At 35.1% G+C, this 16,700-nt stretch overlaps 2 protein-coding genes across 6 annotated transcripts in view; one reads left to right on the top strand and one right to left on the bottom strand.

Annotated features, from left to right (window-relative positions):
* Ndufaf5 (NADH:ubiquinone oxidoreductase complex assembly factor 5) overlaps positions 1 to 14,195 on the bottom strand; it is a 30,316-nt gene extending 16,121 nt beyond the window's left edge. For all 3 annotated transcript variants that reach the window (XM_076851504.1, XM_076851503.1, XM_076851505.1), the window contains exons 1-6: positions 13,889 to 14,195; positions 11,441 to 11,481; positions 9,537 to 9,600; positions 4,891 to 4,938; positions 3,426 to 3,529; positions 1,340 to 1,379 (exon numbers count right to left, since the gene is read on the bottom strand). In XM_076851504.1, the coding sequence (XP_076707619.1) occupies positions 1,340 to 1,379; positions 3,426 to 3,529; positions 4,891 to 4,938; positions 9,537 to 9,600; positions 11,441 to 11,481; positions 13,889 to 14,110 (519 nt within the window). In that variant the 5' untranslated portion in view covers positions 14,111 to 14,195. The remainder of the gene's footprint in view (positions 1 to 1,339; positions 1,380 to 3,425; positions 3,530 to 4,890; positions 4,939 to 9,536; positions 9,601 to 11,440; positions 11,482 to 13,888) is intronic.
* A 71-nt stretch (positions 14,196 to 14,266) lies between these two features.
* Esf1 (ESF1 nucleolar pre-rRNA processing protein) overlaps positions 14,267 to 16,700 on the top strand; it is a 72,353-nt gene continuing 69,919 nt past the window's right edge. The window contains exons 1-2 of one of the 3 annotated variants that reach the window (XM_076848948.1): positions 14,267 to 14,288; positions 15,757 to 16,435. In XM_076848948.1, the coding sequence (XP_076705063.1) occupies positions 15,799 to 16,435 (637 nt within the window). In that variant the 5' untranslated portion in view covers positions 14,267 to 14,288; positions 15,757 to 15,798. Of the gene's footprint in view, positions 14,568 to 15,756; positions 16,436 to 16,700 lie in introns of all 3 variants that reach the window. The other 2 variants (XM_076848947.1, XM_076848946.1) reach the window with 2 other exon arrangements.

Here is a 16,700-nt window from a genome sequence, read left to right on the forward strand (position 1 = left end):
TTTCTATTTCCTTTATATAATCATTACCATCACCTTACTTTTGCTAATTATTCCTCCTAATATCCTCATCCAAAACTTTAAGATGATCCAAGCAGTATGGGAGGCTCAGGCAGGAAGACCACAAGTTTGAAGATAGCCTTAGCAACTTAGCTAGCCCCTAAGAAACTGAGCAAGACCCTGTCTCAAAATAAAACATAAAAAGGGATGGGGATGTGGCTTGGTGGTTAAGTGCGCTGGGTTCAGTCCCTGGTACCAAACAAAAACAAAACATTAAGATGAACTTTTACTCTTTCCTCACTTTGATCTTCAGAGCTAACAAGTCATTAGACTATTTGCAGAATGCTAGAAACTTCTCCCTTCCTTTTAACTCTTATCATTGTCACTTAGGTTTAGTTTCCTCAAGTCTGGATCACTGAAACAATCTCCCTGCAGTTTAACCAAATTTCTCCATGAATCGGTTTTATAAGAAATGATATTATTGTGCAGGGTTATTTAATTCCCATATAAAACAGAACACCATAACTAGCAAAGAGTATGTGCCCAGCTATAGGATTTATTATCCTGCCCACCAAGCTTTTCAAACATGTCACTTTTCTCCTTAAAGTTCTCCCGTGGCTCTAAATTGCATAAAGAGTAAACTTCAGATTCCTGATCTGGCAACCAAGTTCCTCTTTTATGTGGTCCCAATATACCTCATCTCCCAGCACAAACTAATCCTCCAACAGCTTTCTTCATTGTTCCTTCACGCTGCTGAGGTTCTTATGCCTCCCCACCTATGCTGATTCTGTCTTCCTGAAATGCCCTCTCAATCAAAATCTCACCTAACCTCTAGTACTCTAGTTAATTCCTTTCTAAGAACTTTCCTAGTCAACTCCAAGCAACAGTGATCTCTTTCTCTCCTTTGAATCCATTTTTTTTTTTTAAACTTACTCCTCTCCTTTTCACTGATAAATGTTAGTTGACAAGCATTTCCCTAACACTCTCTACATATAAGGCATGGAGAAGATACAACGTAAATAAATAGGATTTTACCCCTAAAATATTTTTAAGCAATTAAGGGAGAGAAGGAACCCAATAGAAAATGTCTTTATGTCAATATTATTTTGCACAGTTATTAAGCTTTTCACATATATTCAAAATTTGTCTTTACCTCAATGTACATTTTTTTCAATGTACACATTTACATGCCAAAGAACACCAGCCCACCAGAAACATACCCAGCCCACAGAAGATTGTAGTTGATTTGATTCCATTCTCCAATTGTCACATCATGATGAAAACATCTATAAGTTTCTAGTATTAAATAACAGAATTGTAGAATCAACGGAAGGTTTCTTACCTGTTCAAGTGCTCTAGGAAGATCATTCACCCAATGCAAACTAAAATGTAGAAACATACTTGTTTTAGCTTCATTAGTATAATAATCATTAATATGATAAATCAAAAACATGGTGTTAATTATGAAGTCTGAAATTATATATCAATATTAGCAAATATTATCTTCATCACTTACTAAGGTAAAAGTAATTTCTATTTGGCATTTCATCCAAATAGTAGTATTCAGAGGCTTTATTTGAAGAAAGAAGCTCATTAATTAAATCAATCAATATATTTTCTGTTAGTCTAAAAATAAAATTATCAGCAAATAAAATTAAATAAAATTATCAGCAAATCTAAAACTTTCCCTAGGCAAACAGAATTATTCAAAGCTTAACTCAGCGAGTTTTCTGATAAACATCATCCTACCTTTTCTGCATTTTAAGATTTTATAGTAATTTTTTAGAGCAGTTTTCAGTTCATATCAAAATTGAGAGGACAGTACAGAGATTTCCCATATACCCCCATCCTGACACGTGCAATCTCCCCCCTTATCAACATCCTTATCAGTATAACACATTTGCTATAACTGACAGATCTACAATGACAAATCATTATCACCCAAAGTCCATAGTTTACAGTAGGATGCACTCTTGGTGTACCCTCTATGGGTTTAGACAAATGTATGATGTTTATCTCCATTACCATATTATATAGAATATTTTCATTCCCCAAAAAATCCTGTGCTTTGCCTACTCACCTCTTATACCATAATCCCTAGCCGCCACTGATCTTTTTTACTGTCTCCATAGTTCTTCCTTTTCTGGAATGTCATTTAGTTGGATCACAGAGTATACAGGCTTTTCAGATTAGCTTCTCTCACTTCGTAATATGTATTTAACTTTCCTGCATGTTTGGATTAGTACAACCGCTCTGGAAAGCCATATGGTGATTTCTTGAAAAACTAGGAATGGAACCACCATATGACCCAGCTATCCCACTCCTTTGTGTTTATCTTTATGGGGAAACTGAAAGCAACAGAATTAGTTACTTGCAAATAGCAGGCAAATGAGCTAATGCTGAAAATTGGGTTCTGACTCTGTCCAGGGTTCTTTTCATAGATAAAGATTCTGTATGTTTTTCATTTCCTAACAGAATGTGAGTATGTTTCTAAATTTGCTCAGCAGGTATAAAAAACAAACAAACAAACAAGGAAGAAACAACAACACACTCAAGAAAACAGCAAAGATCATCAACTCTCCCAGTTAGCCTGTGACTGAGGGGTTTTCTAGAACACAGGACTATCTAAAACTAGCAAAGTCCTGGGCAGACTATGATGGCTGGTCACCATAAAACAGTTATCAAAAGGTTTAAATTGAATGTGACAAGCACAACAAACCTTTGAAAGAAAATCTATTTGACTATAAAAACACAGGAGAAATAAGATGCCACTGAAAATATTTTCTTTTCTTTATTGAACTCAAAGTTCTTTGAGGATAGGATCTAGTCTAATTTCATATTTGTATTTTCCCCAAAGCATCTAGCTTAGTGCCTCATGTAATCTGTTCAAAAAATACGTATAGTACTTTTTTTTTTTTTATAGTAAGTGTAAAGGTACATGGTAGAGAACACAAAGGAAAAAAAAATAACCTTGTAGACTATATTTCTATAAGAAAGAGTTAAAGTTTGAGGAAACATCAGTTTTCCTTTATTTGCCAAATGACTATAAGAGTGCTCTAATACTTGAATACTATTGCCAGTATACTCTTTCAAACTCCTGCCCCCATCAATACCAATTCCAGAATACTAAGTTAAATTGGGAAGGAATCCCCTGTATCACAGATAAGTTTTAGCCATTTGTAGAAAGTTGAGAATAAAGAGAAAGTTGAAAAACTAGCTCATATTATCTCTATCAGAAAGCACTGTATCCATAATCCTTTACCAGAGAAATCTTAAGTTTATACATTAAACAACCTGGTTTGTAATTTTAAAAATAAGTGATTAAGAATTTACTCCATTATCTATTTTTTCTACCTCATAAGAGTAAAATTATAGCATAAATGATCTATTTGTAACATATTTTTTAAAAGTACAAATGGATTACTAACCTTAAACTGCTTACCACCAGGTCAAATGTGTTTTCTCGGAAGGGAAGAAATTCTTCATCAGCTAAAACACTGACAGTAGGAATTTCTGATTCTAAGGAATTTTTCTAAAGGTTAAGATAAAAACAAAAAACAAAAAAACAAAAATATATTTATATACGCTCAATTGCTAACACAATCATTGTTAAATAAAGTTAATGTTATATTCCCTGGTAGTTTCTCTAGGAAAAAAGTAGCACATAGAAGGTATTAAAAAATATTTCTTAAAGGACATTTAAGATCAGCCAGAAAAACTGATGAGTTGATTAGAAAAACATAAACAGGATATCCATCTCATACCACGTCCTCCGCAAAAAAACAACCTCAGAAAGTTGAAGCTTCCAGTGAAATAATTGCCATAAAGAATATTACATGAAAACATGGGTGAATACGTTCATACTTCGATTTTTTAAAAGTCTAAATATAACTCAAAAGCTAGTCACTATAAGTGAAATGACTGAAATATTTGATGATAAGCTAATTTAAAACTTTTAAAAAGCAATAGACAATGCAAACAAACTGGGTAAAATATTTACAATATACAAGATAAAGGCTTAATATTCCTAAAAAACAAGCTCTTACAATCACCTAAAATAAGAATCATGAAGGACAAGGTGAAGGCATGTCACAAAACAAGTTGTGAAATTCACAAGAAATACCAATAACCAAGAGATACCAACAGCTGTTTGGCTAAATCAGTACTCAAAGAGAGGCACCCCCCCAAATTTTTTTGAAAAAAGAGATTTTCAATTTTTGTTTATCAGATTGACAGACAAAACAACTGACTCAGTGTTGAGAAAGAGAAGGAGGAAAACATATTTTCAAATAATATTATCATTCAATCTTTCTAAAGGGCAGCCTGGAGAAGTATTACCAAAAACTTAATATCAATGAATCCATAAATTCCACTACCAGAAATTCATTCCCAGACAGAAAAATAATTTGAGCACAAAAAGTTATTTCACATAAACATATTCACTGCACTGCTAGTTATTGAGAAACTAGAAATATAACTGCTTTTCAATAGCATTTAAGCTAAATAAGCCATAGGATATTCATATATTGAAACACTATGTAGCCATTTAAAAAGATAGTACAGACACAATTATTATTAACAAAAAAGAATGACATTCTGTGAAAAATGTAGAATGTTATAATATAGTGCATATAAAATTAGTGGAGGGGGACAGTAATATGTCTGCAAAGATACAGACTAAATGTCACCAGTTGTTGCCTCTGAGTGGGAGAACTAGGGGTGATTTTTTTTTTTTTTGTATTTTCTATACTGTTTAATTCTTCTTCATGTGTATCACATTTATGATCAGAGGAAGAGGAAAAAAAAAAAGCTAGCTATTTTCATTTTGAAGGAAATAAAGAACTGAAACTACTACCAGGAGATCAGAAACCAACAGTGTTAAAAGCTACCTACCAAAGCATTTTCCGCAATGTCTGTTTGGAAAAATTTTCCAACAGTTTCCTGCAATGGAAAAATCAAAGCTGATCAGATGATCAAAAATAAGCAAATATATAAATGCAGTAACAAATAAAACAATTGTTGAAAATATTCATTTTTCAGCTTTATAAGGGTATTTCTCTGCCTAACAACAGTATGGTACACAAATGCCTTTAATAACATATTAAAAAACACATTCAAACACAAGCAGCTTACTATATTAAGTACATTTAACTTTATTTAATAAAATAAAGAACACAAGTGCAAATACCTACATCCCTACTTTACTCCACTGTGTTAGGGTTCTGTATTAATTTTTCCATGGTTTAATATGCAAATTTCCATAATCTTGTGCCAGACATCAGGATGAGCTTCCTGCTTATAGTTACTCAAAGAATTTACAAAGGATAGAGGGGCTTACACATAAAGACTTAGTATTAGGGCTTAAAGGGTTTCATTTTTTCTATTTCACCTAACCTCTCTTTCTTTCAAAAGGAAAGGGTACTACACTATATCTGTTCCACTAAAACTTTCCACACAGCTCTCTTCTCTAGGATCCTGTTCCTTCCATTTTCTCCTCTACCAATCTTCAATCTCTGTCTTCTAGTCTTTTCCTTCACCTTACAACTGGAAGAAGCCACCATTCTTAAAAACAAACAAACTCAATTCTAAGCATCTTCTAGTTATTTGGTTTATAACCCAGACTCTACTTACTGAGGTTTTTCTTTATAATTTTTGGGACTCTATCTTTCCTTTCACTGCTCTAGTAAACCTATTTCTGGAGGTAAGTAATGGCCCAAGCACCAACACAGAACTTTGTTGTTGCTGCTCTCAGTCCTGTTTCACTTGATTTCTTTGAAGCCCAACACTGTTAGGCATCTCCTAGAAACTTAAGTGCTTTTTCTTCAGGATTCCCTCCTCTATTAGAAAAGCAGGCCACTTTAAATTCTTCCACATCTGCTTTTTCCTGCTCATAGTGTAACAAGGGTATACTGTACCACAAAACCCTATCATTACCTGATCACTGCTGATTACCTGAGGATAAACAGTGTGCAGATAAATGCTTAAGGACAGACTCTCCAGAAAGAAGAAAAAAAGGCATTCTGAGTTGTACTGTTTGCTGATTTCCATGTTGTAACTACTCCAACAAAGATGGATTTCATTCTAACAATATGGTATTGCTAGGTGTAGAGCTGAGATGGACACAACTTTCATGACTTTCATGAGCCAGTTCCAGCACAACTCTGTGAGGGGTGAAGAATGAGACCAATCAACTTATCTGTTTCACTTGAAAATTGAACTAAGAGTCTTAGAAAGAAGGGCAGAGGTCCCTGAGCTGGAAGACCATGAAGACCTCAGGGTTCTGATATACACTTAATACCTGACTCTTAGCAGGAGACTTATTTGAAGCATTTGTCAATTTCCATGGTGTAAATACTTCTGTCATGGCTGATTTCCCAATGTCAATGAGCAGAGGATTGGGGAAGAGAAAAATGGCTTTTCTGAGCTGGTATGAGCCACCGTTAGCACTCCACTGAGGTAGGGTACTTGTACTGGGGCTACATACACTAATGAACACTAGGGATGGTCTATAGGGAAAAAAAAAGGATGAAGCTCTGGCCATGTAGCACCCATGTAATCCCAGAAAGCACAAGAACAAAAAGGCCTTCATACTGATATTTCAAAGTCCCTATTCCTTGTGAGGCCTGGCCAGATCCATAAATTACTTTAAGAACTCTGTGCAGGGCCTGGGTTGTGGCTCAGTGGTAGAGCACTCGCCTAGAATGCATGAAGTACTGAGTTCAATCCTCAGAACCACATTAAAATAAATAAATAAATAAATAAATAAGAACTCTGTGCAACAACTGTCACTGCATTTAAAGTGGTTTGGGTGGACTTCTGCTTCTTACATCAAGAGATGGGCTAGGAATATCACTCAGTGATAGAGCACTTGCATAGAAGCGTGGGGTCCTAGGTTCAATCCCCAGCTCTACTATCCCGCCCCCAACATCTTCCTGAAATACTTATCTTTTTTTTTTTTTTTAAGAATTAAAAAGAAAACACTTTCCAGTTGTCCTTGGACCTTTATTCATTCATTTATAAGCAGTGCTGACAATAGAACCCAGTGCCTGACACACGCTAGGTAAGTGCTCTATTGCTTAACCACAACCTCATCTTTCTTATTATTCCTGGCATCTTTGCTGGCTCTTCCTCATTCTTCCAATTATGAATGGTTGTTTTCTACATCCCTGCCTCAGAGAGCTTACCTATTTCTATGGCTTTGCTTGTAATCTCTGAAAGATACTTCTAAATAAGTACCATATCCTCTACTTTGCCAGAATTACCTTGTCTCAAATCTTTTGCTATCTTTTTAAGATAGGCATTACTGCTCTCATTTTATAGAAACTGAGGTCTAGAAAGACTGGATAATTGCTCTAAGACCACATAAACAGCAAGTAGCAGAGCTGAGATTTCGAATCCCTATCTGTCCAACTTCCAAGTCAGTGCTCTTAATCTCAAGACTCCAATTCTAGCCCCCCAATTTCCATCTACTTGCCAGATCTCAACAATAATATATTCCTCTGATACTTTAAACTCAACATATTCAAGATAGGAATCATCCCTTGCTCCTTGCTGCATTTCATTCTGATTTTTCCCAATCTCTAAAGTCTTAACTTTAAGATTATCTCACATTTGTTCATGCATTTATCATTTAACATATCTTCGTTGTATGTTATAGGTACTGAGAATTAGTAATGAACAAAAATGAACAAATCTAATATGTAAAGACAGACACAAAATAAACAAACATACATCAGGGTTAATAAATGCTATGGAAACAAGTGAGTAGAGTGAGTGCACTACTTTAGAAAGTAGTCAGGGAAAGGATCTGTGATGAGGGGTCATTTGAGCAAAGACTTAACAGAAATAAGTAAGTTACACGAGTATCTTGGGGAAGAACATAGAGAACAAGTGCAGCACAAAGCTTTGGCCTGTTACATGACAAACCAAGGTTTCTAGGATTGCTAAAAATAAGATTTCCTCTCATGGAAGGAAATGTCAGGGCCATGTTAAAAAGCCACACCACTGAGGGCTTTATGGACTGGACTCTAGACTATGACTAAATTAGATGAGAAATCAACTGTTCTGAGCAACGGACTAAAAATGACATAACCTACATTTTAAAAGGATTACTTTGCTGTTTGAATAGATTAAGCTTCCAATAAGGAAGCTACTGCAAAAATCTAGGGAATGGAGTTGGGGCTGTGACACATGCTTAGCATGGGTGAGGTCCTGAGTTCGATCCTCAGCACCACATAAAAATAAATAAATAAATAAAATAAAAGTTAAATTCATTAAAAAACATATCTAGGCAAGACGTGATGGTAGCTAAGACTGATAAGTAATGGTGAGGGTGGTTAAAAAGTAGTAGGGCTACAGATATACATTGAAATCCAAGTAAGACTCAGTAATAGTGAGTCATCAAGTCCTGTTAGGTTTACTAGGTCTCATATATCCCATCTTGTTTATCGCTGCCTCCAAATAGGTGGCAGGTCCTTATCTCCCATACCTGTACAACCTTTAACGCAGCCTCCTAATTGATCTATTTATTTATCCTCTCCCTTCTTTTTCTTCCTGTATGTCATCCTCAAATTAATCTTCCTTAAACATTACTGTATCACATCCCATAGCATTCTAACTTCCCTTCTGCTCTGCTCTGACTTCTAATGCTATGAAATTCTTTAAAATAACATGTCAGGTTCTGTGCCTCTGAAAAGCCAAGATCCCTGCGAATTTTTTCCTTTCCTTTAACTCCTGCCACATTTGAATGACTGTACTGATTCTATGGCATGTACTATTATCAATAACAGTGTTTTGGAAGCCTCATAAACACCCCCTCCCATCCCACACTGGCCCAAGTGTGTGTTTTTATCTACAAAGAAAATTTTACATAGAAATCCCACCTTAACCTTTGTGTCCAGCACAATGTCCTATACATAGCAGCTAAAAGAATAAATGAGTGTCTTTATGCTTTGAATTAGAAATGCAAAATAAAATGGCACGAATATTAATAGTCTCTTTATATTAAGATACAAAGAAAGATTTTTAACTGATGACATTAACATTTTTCTACGTAAAAAATTTAGCTTAGTCATATTTTTCTATAAAAATGTCAATCTAATTTTTCTAAACAGTGCCAGGGACTGAACTCAGGGACTCATGCATTCTAGGAAGGTGTTCTATCACTGATCTATGCCTCCAGCACCCGATTTTTATTGTGAATTAACACAATGTTTGAACAAACTAAGAACAAAGAGAAATATATATAGGCTTTTCAAAAAATATATATAATAAATAGAAACACTGGATAAAATGAATTAGCAATTCTGATATAAACAAAATCTAAATCTTAATATGATTCAACTGAATTGATTGGCCAATTCATTTTTTTTAAATATTTTTTAGTTATTGATGGACCTTTATTTTATTTGCTTATTTATATGTGGTGCTAGGAATTGAACCCATTGCCTCACCCATATGAGGCAAGAACTCTATCACTGAGCTACAATACCAGGCCCTAGCCAATTCATTTTTAAAAGTAAATAGTTGAATAAATATACCTTATTCAAATGCTGTGCTATGTAGCCTCTTCCACAACCAACATCCAAAGCAAGGGTGAAATCTCTAAAATATAAGACACAGGAGTTATGTTTTATAATACAGTCCATAAAATAATTAAGAACCAATTTTTTTCTTCAGTAGAAACATTTTATTGAATGCAATTCTTAGAAAATTATACGGTCTGTCTTTTCTGCCTTGCCTTGCAACTGTATCCACCAGAGAGCATACTGTATAGAGAAAGTCTATCTGATCCAGTCATTCATTCACAGGACCTCATGAAGAACCAGTTTTACCACAAGGTGGCTCCATGATGTGGATTAAAAGAACAGATTTAATGACAGTGTTTTAATTTAACAATACACCCAGATAAAGAATGAAGAGATTAAATGTAAATTAACAATGAAATACTATTGACTTAGTAATTATCCCATTTCTCAAATTTGTTGAGTATTAATATGCTAAATTAAATAAAAACATTTAATAATAGGTAACTTTTGCTAAAAATTTATCAGGCTCAAAGTATTAAAAGTTCTAGGTGTCCTGAGTTAAGTAGGTCACCATGGGTACTTTTAACTAATAAGGAGCAATCAACATTTTAATTCGGTCAGTTTGAATCTTAAGGCAAAAACAGTATCCTTCATACCATGTTGTCACCTTTAAAAAATATCATATCATACTATATCAGTATAGACATTTAATTATAAGCCATATGTTTAAGATAATTTATGACAAAAAGTTAAAACTTTATCTACTAGTAATATTTCTTCCCTAAAAAAACTAGAAGAGTCCCTGTTCAATTTTTCTTAAAAATATATGTCAAAATTATAGAACACCAGTAGTAAGTTAAAGACAGTCAATCATTTTCTGTATTTTTAACCTAATGCCCTATATCTTGATTATGAACATAGGCAATGTGGTATAGTTACATACACAGGTTTTAGTATTAGAAAGACGAAAGTTCAGATTTTGTGTCTGCAATTTACTAGCCCTGTCACCACTGATTTAACTTTGCTATATTTCACTTTCTTCATCTAAAAATGAAAACATTACAACTTTCCATCAGAGTTGGTGTGTCACATGAAATAGTGCATTTAAAATATTAGGACAGTACAAACATTCAACAAAAATTAGCTAAATTAGTTATATTACTGATTATATAAACTTATTAAGAGAGTCTCAGATCCCACAAATAAAGACATTTAAGAGTTAAGTTTTTAAAAGTCAACAGAAAATCAATATTGAGAATATAAACCACTCTTTGTAAAAATAAAATATTAATGCAAGGATAGTTAGACAAGTATATTTAACAATTTAATTCCAAATACTTAATGTTTAAGACCTGCTATTAGGCATAATCACAGGTCTCTTCATAGACTTAACTGTGCTTTCTTCAGCCATGACATAAGTTTGTAAATTCAAATGGATGTAGAAAACTTAACGTTTCCTTTATTATATCACAAATAAGCTATAATCCAGTCAAAGTGATTACAGTAGTTTTTTGTTTTGTTTTGTTTTTCTTTTGGCTCTTTCAAATAATGGAACTAAAGAAATAAATGAAATGGGGGACCTATTTGAAACAATAAAGCATTTTTTTTAACCTTAAAAATTAATTCATCCCAAGGCACTTACTTTGCAAAAATATATCTAAAATATGGTTGGAATTTGTGATTTTATAAAATTCCCTTTTTTTTTATAGACAAATATAATAAATTCACCCAACCTTGGTCTACTTTAATGGATGGCTTTTAATCAAAAGTGCCTGTAGTCCCAGCTATTCAGAAGGCTAAGGCAGGAGGATCATTTGAGCCTAGGAGTTTGAAGCCAGCCTGGATAATACAGTGAGACCTAAATCAAAAGTTAAATAAATTAAAGTTGATTATATTTTAAAATAACCATCATTTACCTGGATATGTCATATATACGGTCTGCAATCCGATTTCCAACCTGAAAAATTACAAGAAGCAATGAAGTATATATGTCAAGTAGGTTTAACAGAGAAGTAACATTCTTTCCCCAGTATTCCACAATCAGCAGGTTACTTATGTTTTAGCATGATGATAAGTAATTCCCTTTATCCTTTTCCTATTTTAACAAGAAAATTTCAAATCCTGAATAGGAACACAAAATATTCCAAGAAACAGGCAAATTATTCTTTGGAAGTTAATTTAATGAAATCGAGATGAAACTTTCTTAAGAATGTGTGTATGTGTGTTTACAGTTTTACATTCCAAAAGATCACAAAAATGCAGGGCTAGGGCTGTAGCTCTGTGGTAAAGTGCTTGCCTCACATGTATGAGGCACTGGGTTTGATCCTCAGTACCACATAAAAATAAATAAAGATACTGTGTGTTCATCTACAAATAAATAAATATTTTAAAAAAAGATCACAAAAATTAAAAGTAACAGGACACAAAAGGCAAATTAATGCCCAGATACATTAGCATGAGTACATAAAAGTGAAAAAATTAGTTAGCTAAGATTTATTACAGAAAAGAGTAGACACAATGAAAACTAACAAATCTTATGGAACTCTTAAATGAGTTAATAATTTTTTGAGAGATATTTGCAAATTAGAAAAAGTCAAATCTGGGGCTGGGGCTCAGCGGTAGAGCGCTTGCCTGGCATGTGCGAGGCCCTGGGTTCGATCCTCAGCACCACATAAAAATAAATAAATAAAGAAAAAGTCAAATCTGAATGAACCCCCCCCCCATTCTCATTCCAATTTAAAACAGGTCATTTTACTGGGCTACCTTCATCTGGCAGGAATAAAGATGTAGGGGTCTAATATTCCCTACATTTTACTCCCTCATAAACATCCCAGAGTTGCAATTAGGACTTGAAAGTTCAGAACATGGGTGTATGTACTTTGTTGATAGGAAGAGTGGCAAGGAAGGAGGTATAACACAAATCTTTTCCCAGAGGAATTCACTTTGTAGATCATTCCTAATATCAGTGCATTTGTTTATTATAAAATAACTCTCATATCTCATTTATTATAAATCTGCACACTGACAAGGCTTCAAAATGTAATCCAGGTGCTTTTCTTGGAAGGAAATAGGGATTAGGAACACACATCTTTAAGTACATTATGTACATGCCACCATGAACTCTTCAGGAGGAAACCAGTAACTGGTAAAATCAGTATAGTGTTGCACTGTTCCTTACAAATTGAGAGAGATGAAATTTATTGACAGTTGACTTTTCTCTCTAATAAAGTCTATCAATCTCTAAGCATTGTCTCATGTAAGGCTTCCTAAAAAGTGACACACTGTCAATCACCTGATCAAGCCAGTGACTGCACAGAGTTGTGTTCAAAGTAAGGGCCTGATTAAGGCGTGGTGCATTAGCTTCAAAAAGCTCACTGAACTTGACTCCAATTTTGCTCCACACCTGAAGGAATATCTTCTGATCCCTGAGTTCAGTGCCGTTTCAGTATAAACTCATTCCACAGTCTTCCTAGGCAGCAAGGAAAGAGGTCCCTCAGACTAGAACAGACAAATCAGGAGATCTAAACTTAATTTTCCTAAAATATAAATAAGACCACATTACTCCACTGCTTAAAACCACTTACGGGCCTTACGCTCCTCTAGGGCAGTGCTACAAAAAAAATCATGAGTACCAAGCAAGTAATGTAAAAATTTTTAGTGGCCATGTTAAAAAAAAAAAAGTAACAAGAAATAAGAGAAATTAGTATATTTTATTTAACCCAATATGTTAAAAAAATCATACTAACGTACTCAAAAAAAATTGAGATAATTTATGTCCTTTTTTTGTTTTAGGCCATTGAAATCAGGTGTTTATTTGACACTTATAAAACATCTCAATTGGACTAGCTGCATTTCCAAGTCTTAGTAGCCACCAATGGCCAGGAGTTTACCATACTGGATGGAACAGAAAGAGAATAAAATCCAAAGTCCCTAATAACGTGGGCCACCCTGACCTCTTTTCCCATTACCTCCGCCACTGGAACTTCATTGAAAGCTTCTACAGGGGCAAGTAGTTTGCCTGAGCCTCCGGGCCAGACCAACGTAGGCACTATGACCACCTGTTTCCCTCACCTTACTTCTTTAACTGAAATTACATTTCTTGTTGTCTACGCCTGTCTCGCCTTTTCCCCTTAAAATGAAACCATGGCGGTAACTCAAGCAACATTTTGCTGAATGAATGAATGAAAAAGCACGTTAAAAAAATATCAAGTCCAGCCTTTCTTTGGTGACAGTAGAGGTCGGGAAGAACACGCTGCGGGTCAAGGTCACATGACTAGATCCAGTCGATCCAGGCCCAACAAGAGTTCCCGGATCCGAACATCACAGGCTTCGGACTGCCTGCCCGCGGTGTCCCCCAAACCTACCTCCTCCCTCAGGTAGTCAAACTTCATTGGCTCGGGCTGCTGGGCCGCCCAGTTCTTCTGTTTTCTCTTCAAATTCCGGTCAAAGATATTCAGGGCTCCCGGCGAGGTATTACCGAGGGGAAACACACCGGAAGCGACTTCTTTGCCGCCAAGGTTCGCTGCTAGGACCCTAGCCGCCGGAGGCCGTCGCCACGGGCGCCAGAGCCTAGCCTGTCTCAGCATCTTCAGCTGCGACGCAACTGGACAGCGTGTTTTGTCTTGCGCCTGCGCCGGTGCATAGAGTGCTAAACGGAAAGAGGTGAATGTAGAAGTAGTTTGGCCCAGTTCGCGTGCCGTTACGGCGGAGCGTCACGCGGAGGATTGTGGGTCCCATGTGAGGCTTGTGGAGAGTTACGACACGGTGAGTGGGAATGGACTTGAGAAGAAGGGCTCTGGAGTGGCTACACCAGTCTCTGACAGGATCCCCTTCGGATTTGTGAGGGGAGCTCCGCTTCTTCCTTCTCCGTCCTCTCTGTTCAGTCCTTCTCAGTCCTCTTCAAGGCTGCTTCTTGGGAACCTCAGTCCAGTAGGTTCCGCCTGAGGATTGGGAGATGGGAGGAGGCGTTGGTTCTGGGTCCATTCTGGTATACCTGCGTTAGAGGGCGGGGTGGACTCTCTGGATGAGGGCACGCATCCAGAGGTGAGATCAAGTCGACTTCCGGTCTCTGAATATTTGATGTTTGTTGTGTGCTTTTATTACATTACATTACCTCTACTAGTTGGATAAGACGGTACCAACTTCGTAAGGCTGTTCAGAGGATTAAGTGCTATAATGTATCTAAAATTTATAAATGCATTTATTTTTTTTCTCGGGATATATAAAAAGTTTTTTTTTTTTTCAAGTTTAAGAAAAACCATAGCTTTAGAACTGGCCTTCGTTTTTGAAAGAATGCAGTACTTTACAATTTGGTCAGTCCGTTTTTGCTCTTAACAGTCAATGACTTCAGACAGTTTGCAAAACTCAAAACTGGGTAAGCTGAATCATGGGAGACTTTACAAGGGACCAATGCTAGTTCATTTTCTCTCTCTCTCTCTCTCTCTCTCTCTCTCTCACACACACACACACACACACACACACACACACTCTTAGAGTGTTTTGGGGGATCAGCTCATGTGGGCCATAGTCGCTTTTACACAAAATTAATTATAGAAAGAAGTGTTATCCACTAACTAAAGTTGGACTTTACCTGATTCTTGGAGGATGGTTGAATTTAAAGAGGGAACTTAGTAAGCTAACCTGATTTGATTGGTCTGGTTAGTTGCGAAGCTAACCTTGTAGTACTAAATGCTGTTGGGAGTAGCAGGAGGTAAAGAATAATAGAGAAAATGGGACCGTTTGAAGAAACAAGTGAGACCAATTAAGGCTGGGGAATCTTTTCATTACCTCAGCTTTCAGCCTATAATACATATAGGTATACAGCTAAAAATATGGAAATTCTAAGTGAGTGCAATGGGCTAATAAACATTTGCCCTCTTCCATAAAACCTTGAGATTCTGCTTGGTTTGCCTTAAATTTGTTTCTTCAAATGATTTGTGATAGCTAAGAGGATATTTTTATGTTTTTGATTTTCTTGCATGACCCTGAATAATTTGGAGAGATTAAATAAGACTTTTTACTTTTATTTTATGTACATTTAACTTAGAATATGTTTTGAATTAATGTTTTAAAAACATTTATGTTAAGTATTTGAATATTATTTGATACTTAACATTAAACTAATATTTAATATTAAATAAGTATTTGATATTGATATTTGAATATTAAGTAATATCTAAATATTATTTATACTTCATTGATGTATGTAACATGTGTTTTATTTGTTTTTTAGTATTTGGTTTCTTCAAACATTTGTTCAGTGAGAGATTTTAAAATGTCATCCAAACAAGAAATAATGAGTGACCAGCGGTTTAGACGAGTTTCAAAGGATCCCAGATTTTGGGAAATGCCAGAAAAGGATCGAAAAGTCAAAATTGACAAGAGATTTCGAGCCATGTTTCATGACAAAAAGTTTAAATTGAACTATGCTGTTGATAAAAGAGGACGCCCCATCAACCATAGTACTACAGAGGACTTGAAACGTTTCTATGACCTTTCAGATTCTGATTCCGACCTCTCTGATGAAGATAATAAAGCACTGAACCAAAAGAAAATGAAGAAAAAAACCCAAACCAAAAATGAAATAAAGTCCAAAAATTTGACTGAGAAGAAAAAAAAAGAAACTGAAAAAGTTAGTCAAAAGGATTCTGAAAATAAAAATGATGTAGATAATTCTGAAAGAATTCAGCAAAAGAAAAACATATATAGATTTAAGAAGATAGATTTAGAAATAAATCCCAAAAAAGATAGTGAAGAATTTATACATAAAAGTACACAAGTGAAAAAAAACATTGAATGTAGTGCAGACTCTTTTCCCAAAGGAAAATTAAGGACAGTAGGCTCAAGCATCTCTGAAATTGGGAAATCTACCAAAATCATTTGTTCGAAGACAAAAAGAGAAAAACAGTCAGGTTGGTTGGAAAGAATTAGGGATTCTTTGATGTTAATCATGTTTATTTTTATATTGATCTTTTAAAACAGTAAACTTATTTCATGGTAAGTTGGGAATGTTTAAATGCTTATATGTAAATCTAAAACTATGAAAGAAAAAATAACAAGATTTATTTTTTATTTAGTGCTAGAAGGCAGATGTAGAAATTCCATTCTTAATGATTTTGATTTGTGTTGGGCATTAGTAAAGGCTATATGTGCTAACCAGATAAAGTGTTAAATATG

This window comes from Callospermophilus lateralis, chromosome 3, assembly GCF_048772815.1.
Source record: "Callospermophilus lateralis isolate mCalLat2 chromosome 3, mCalLat2.hap1, whole genome shotgun sequence".
Classification (NCBI taxonomy): Eukaryota; Metazoa; Chordata; class Mammalia; order Rodentia; family Sciuridae; genus Callospermophilus; species Callospermophilus lateralis.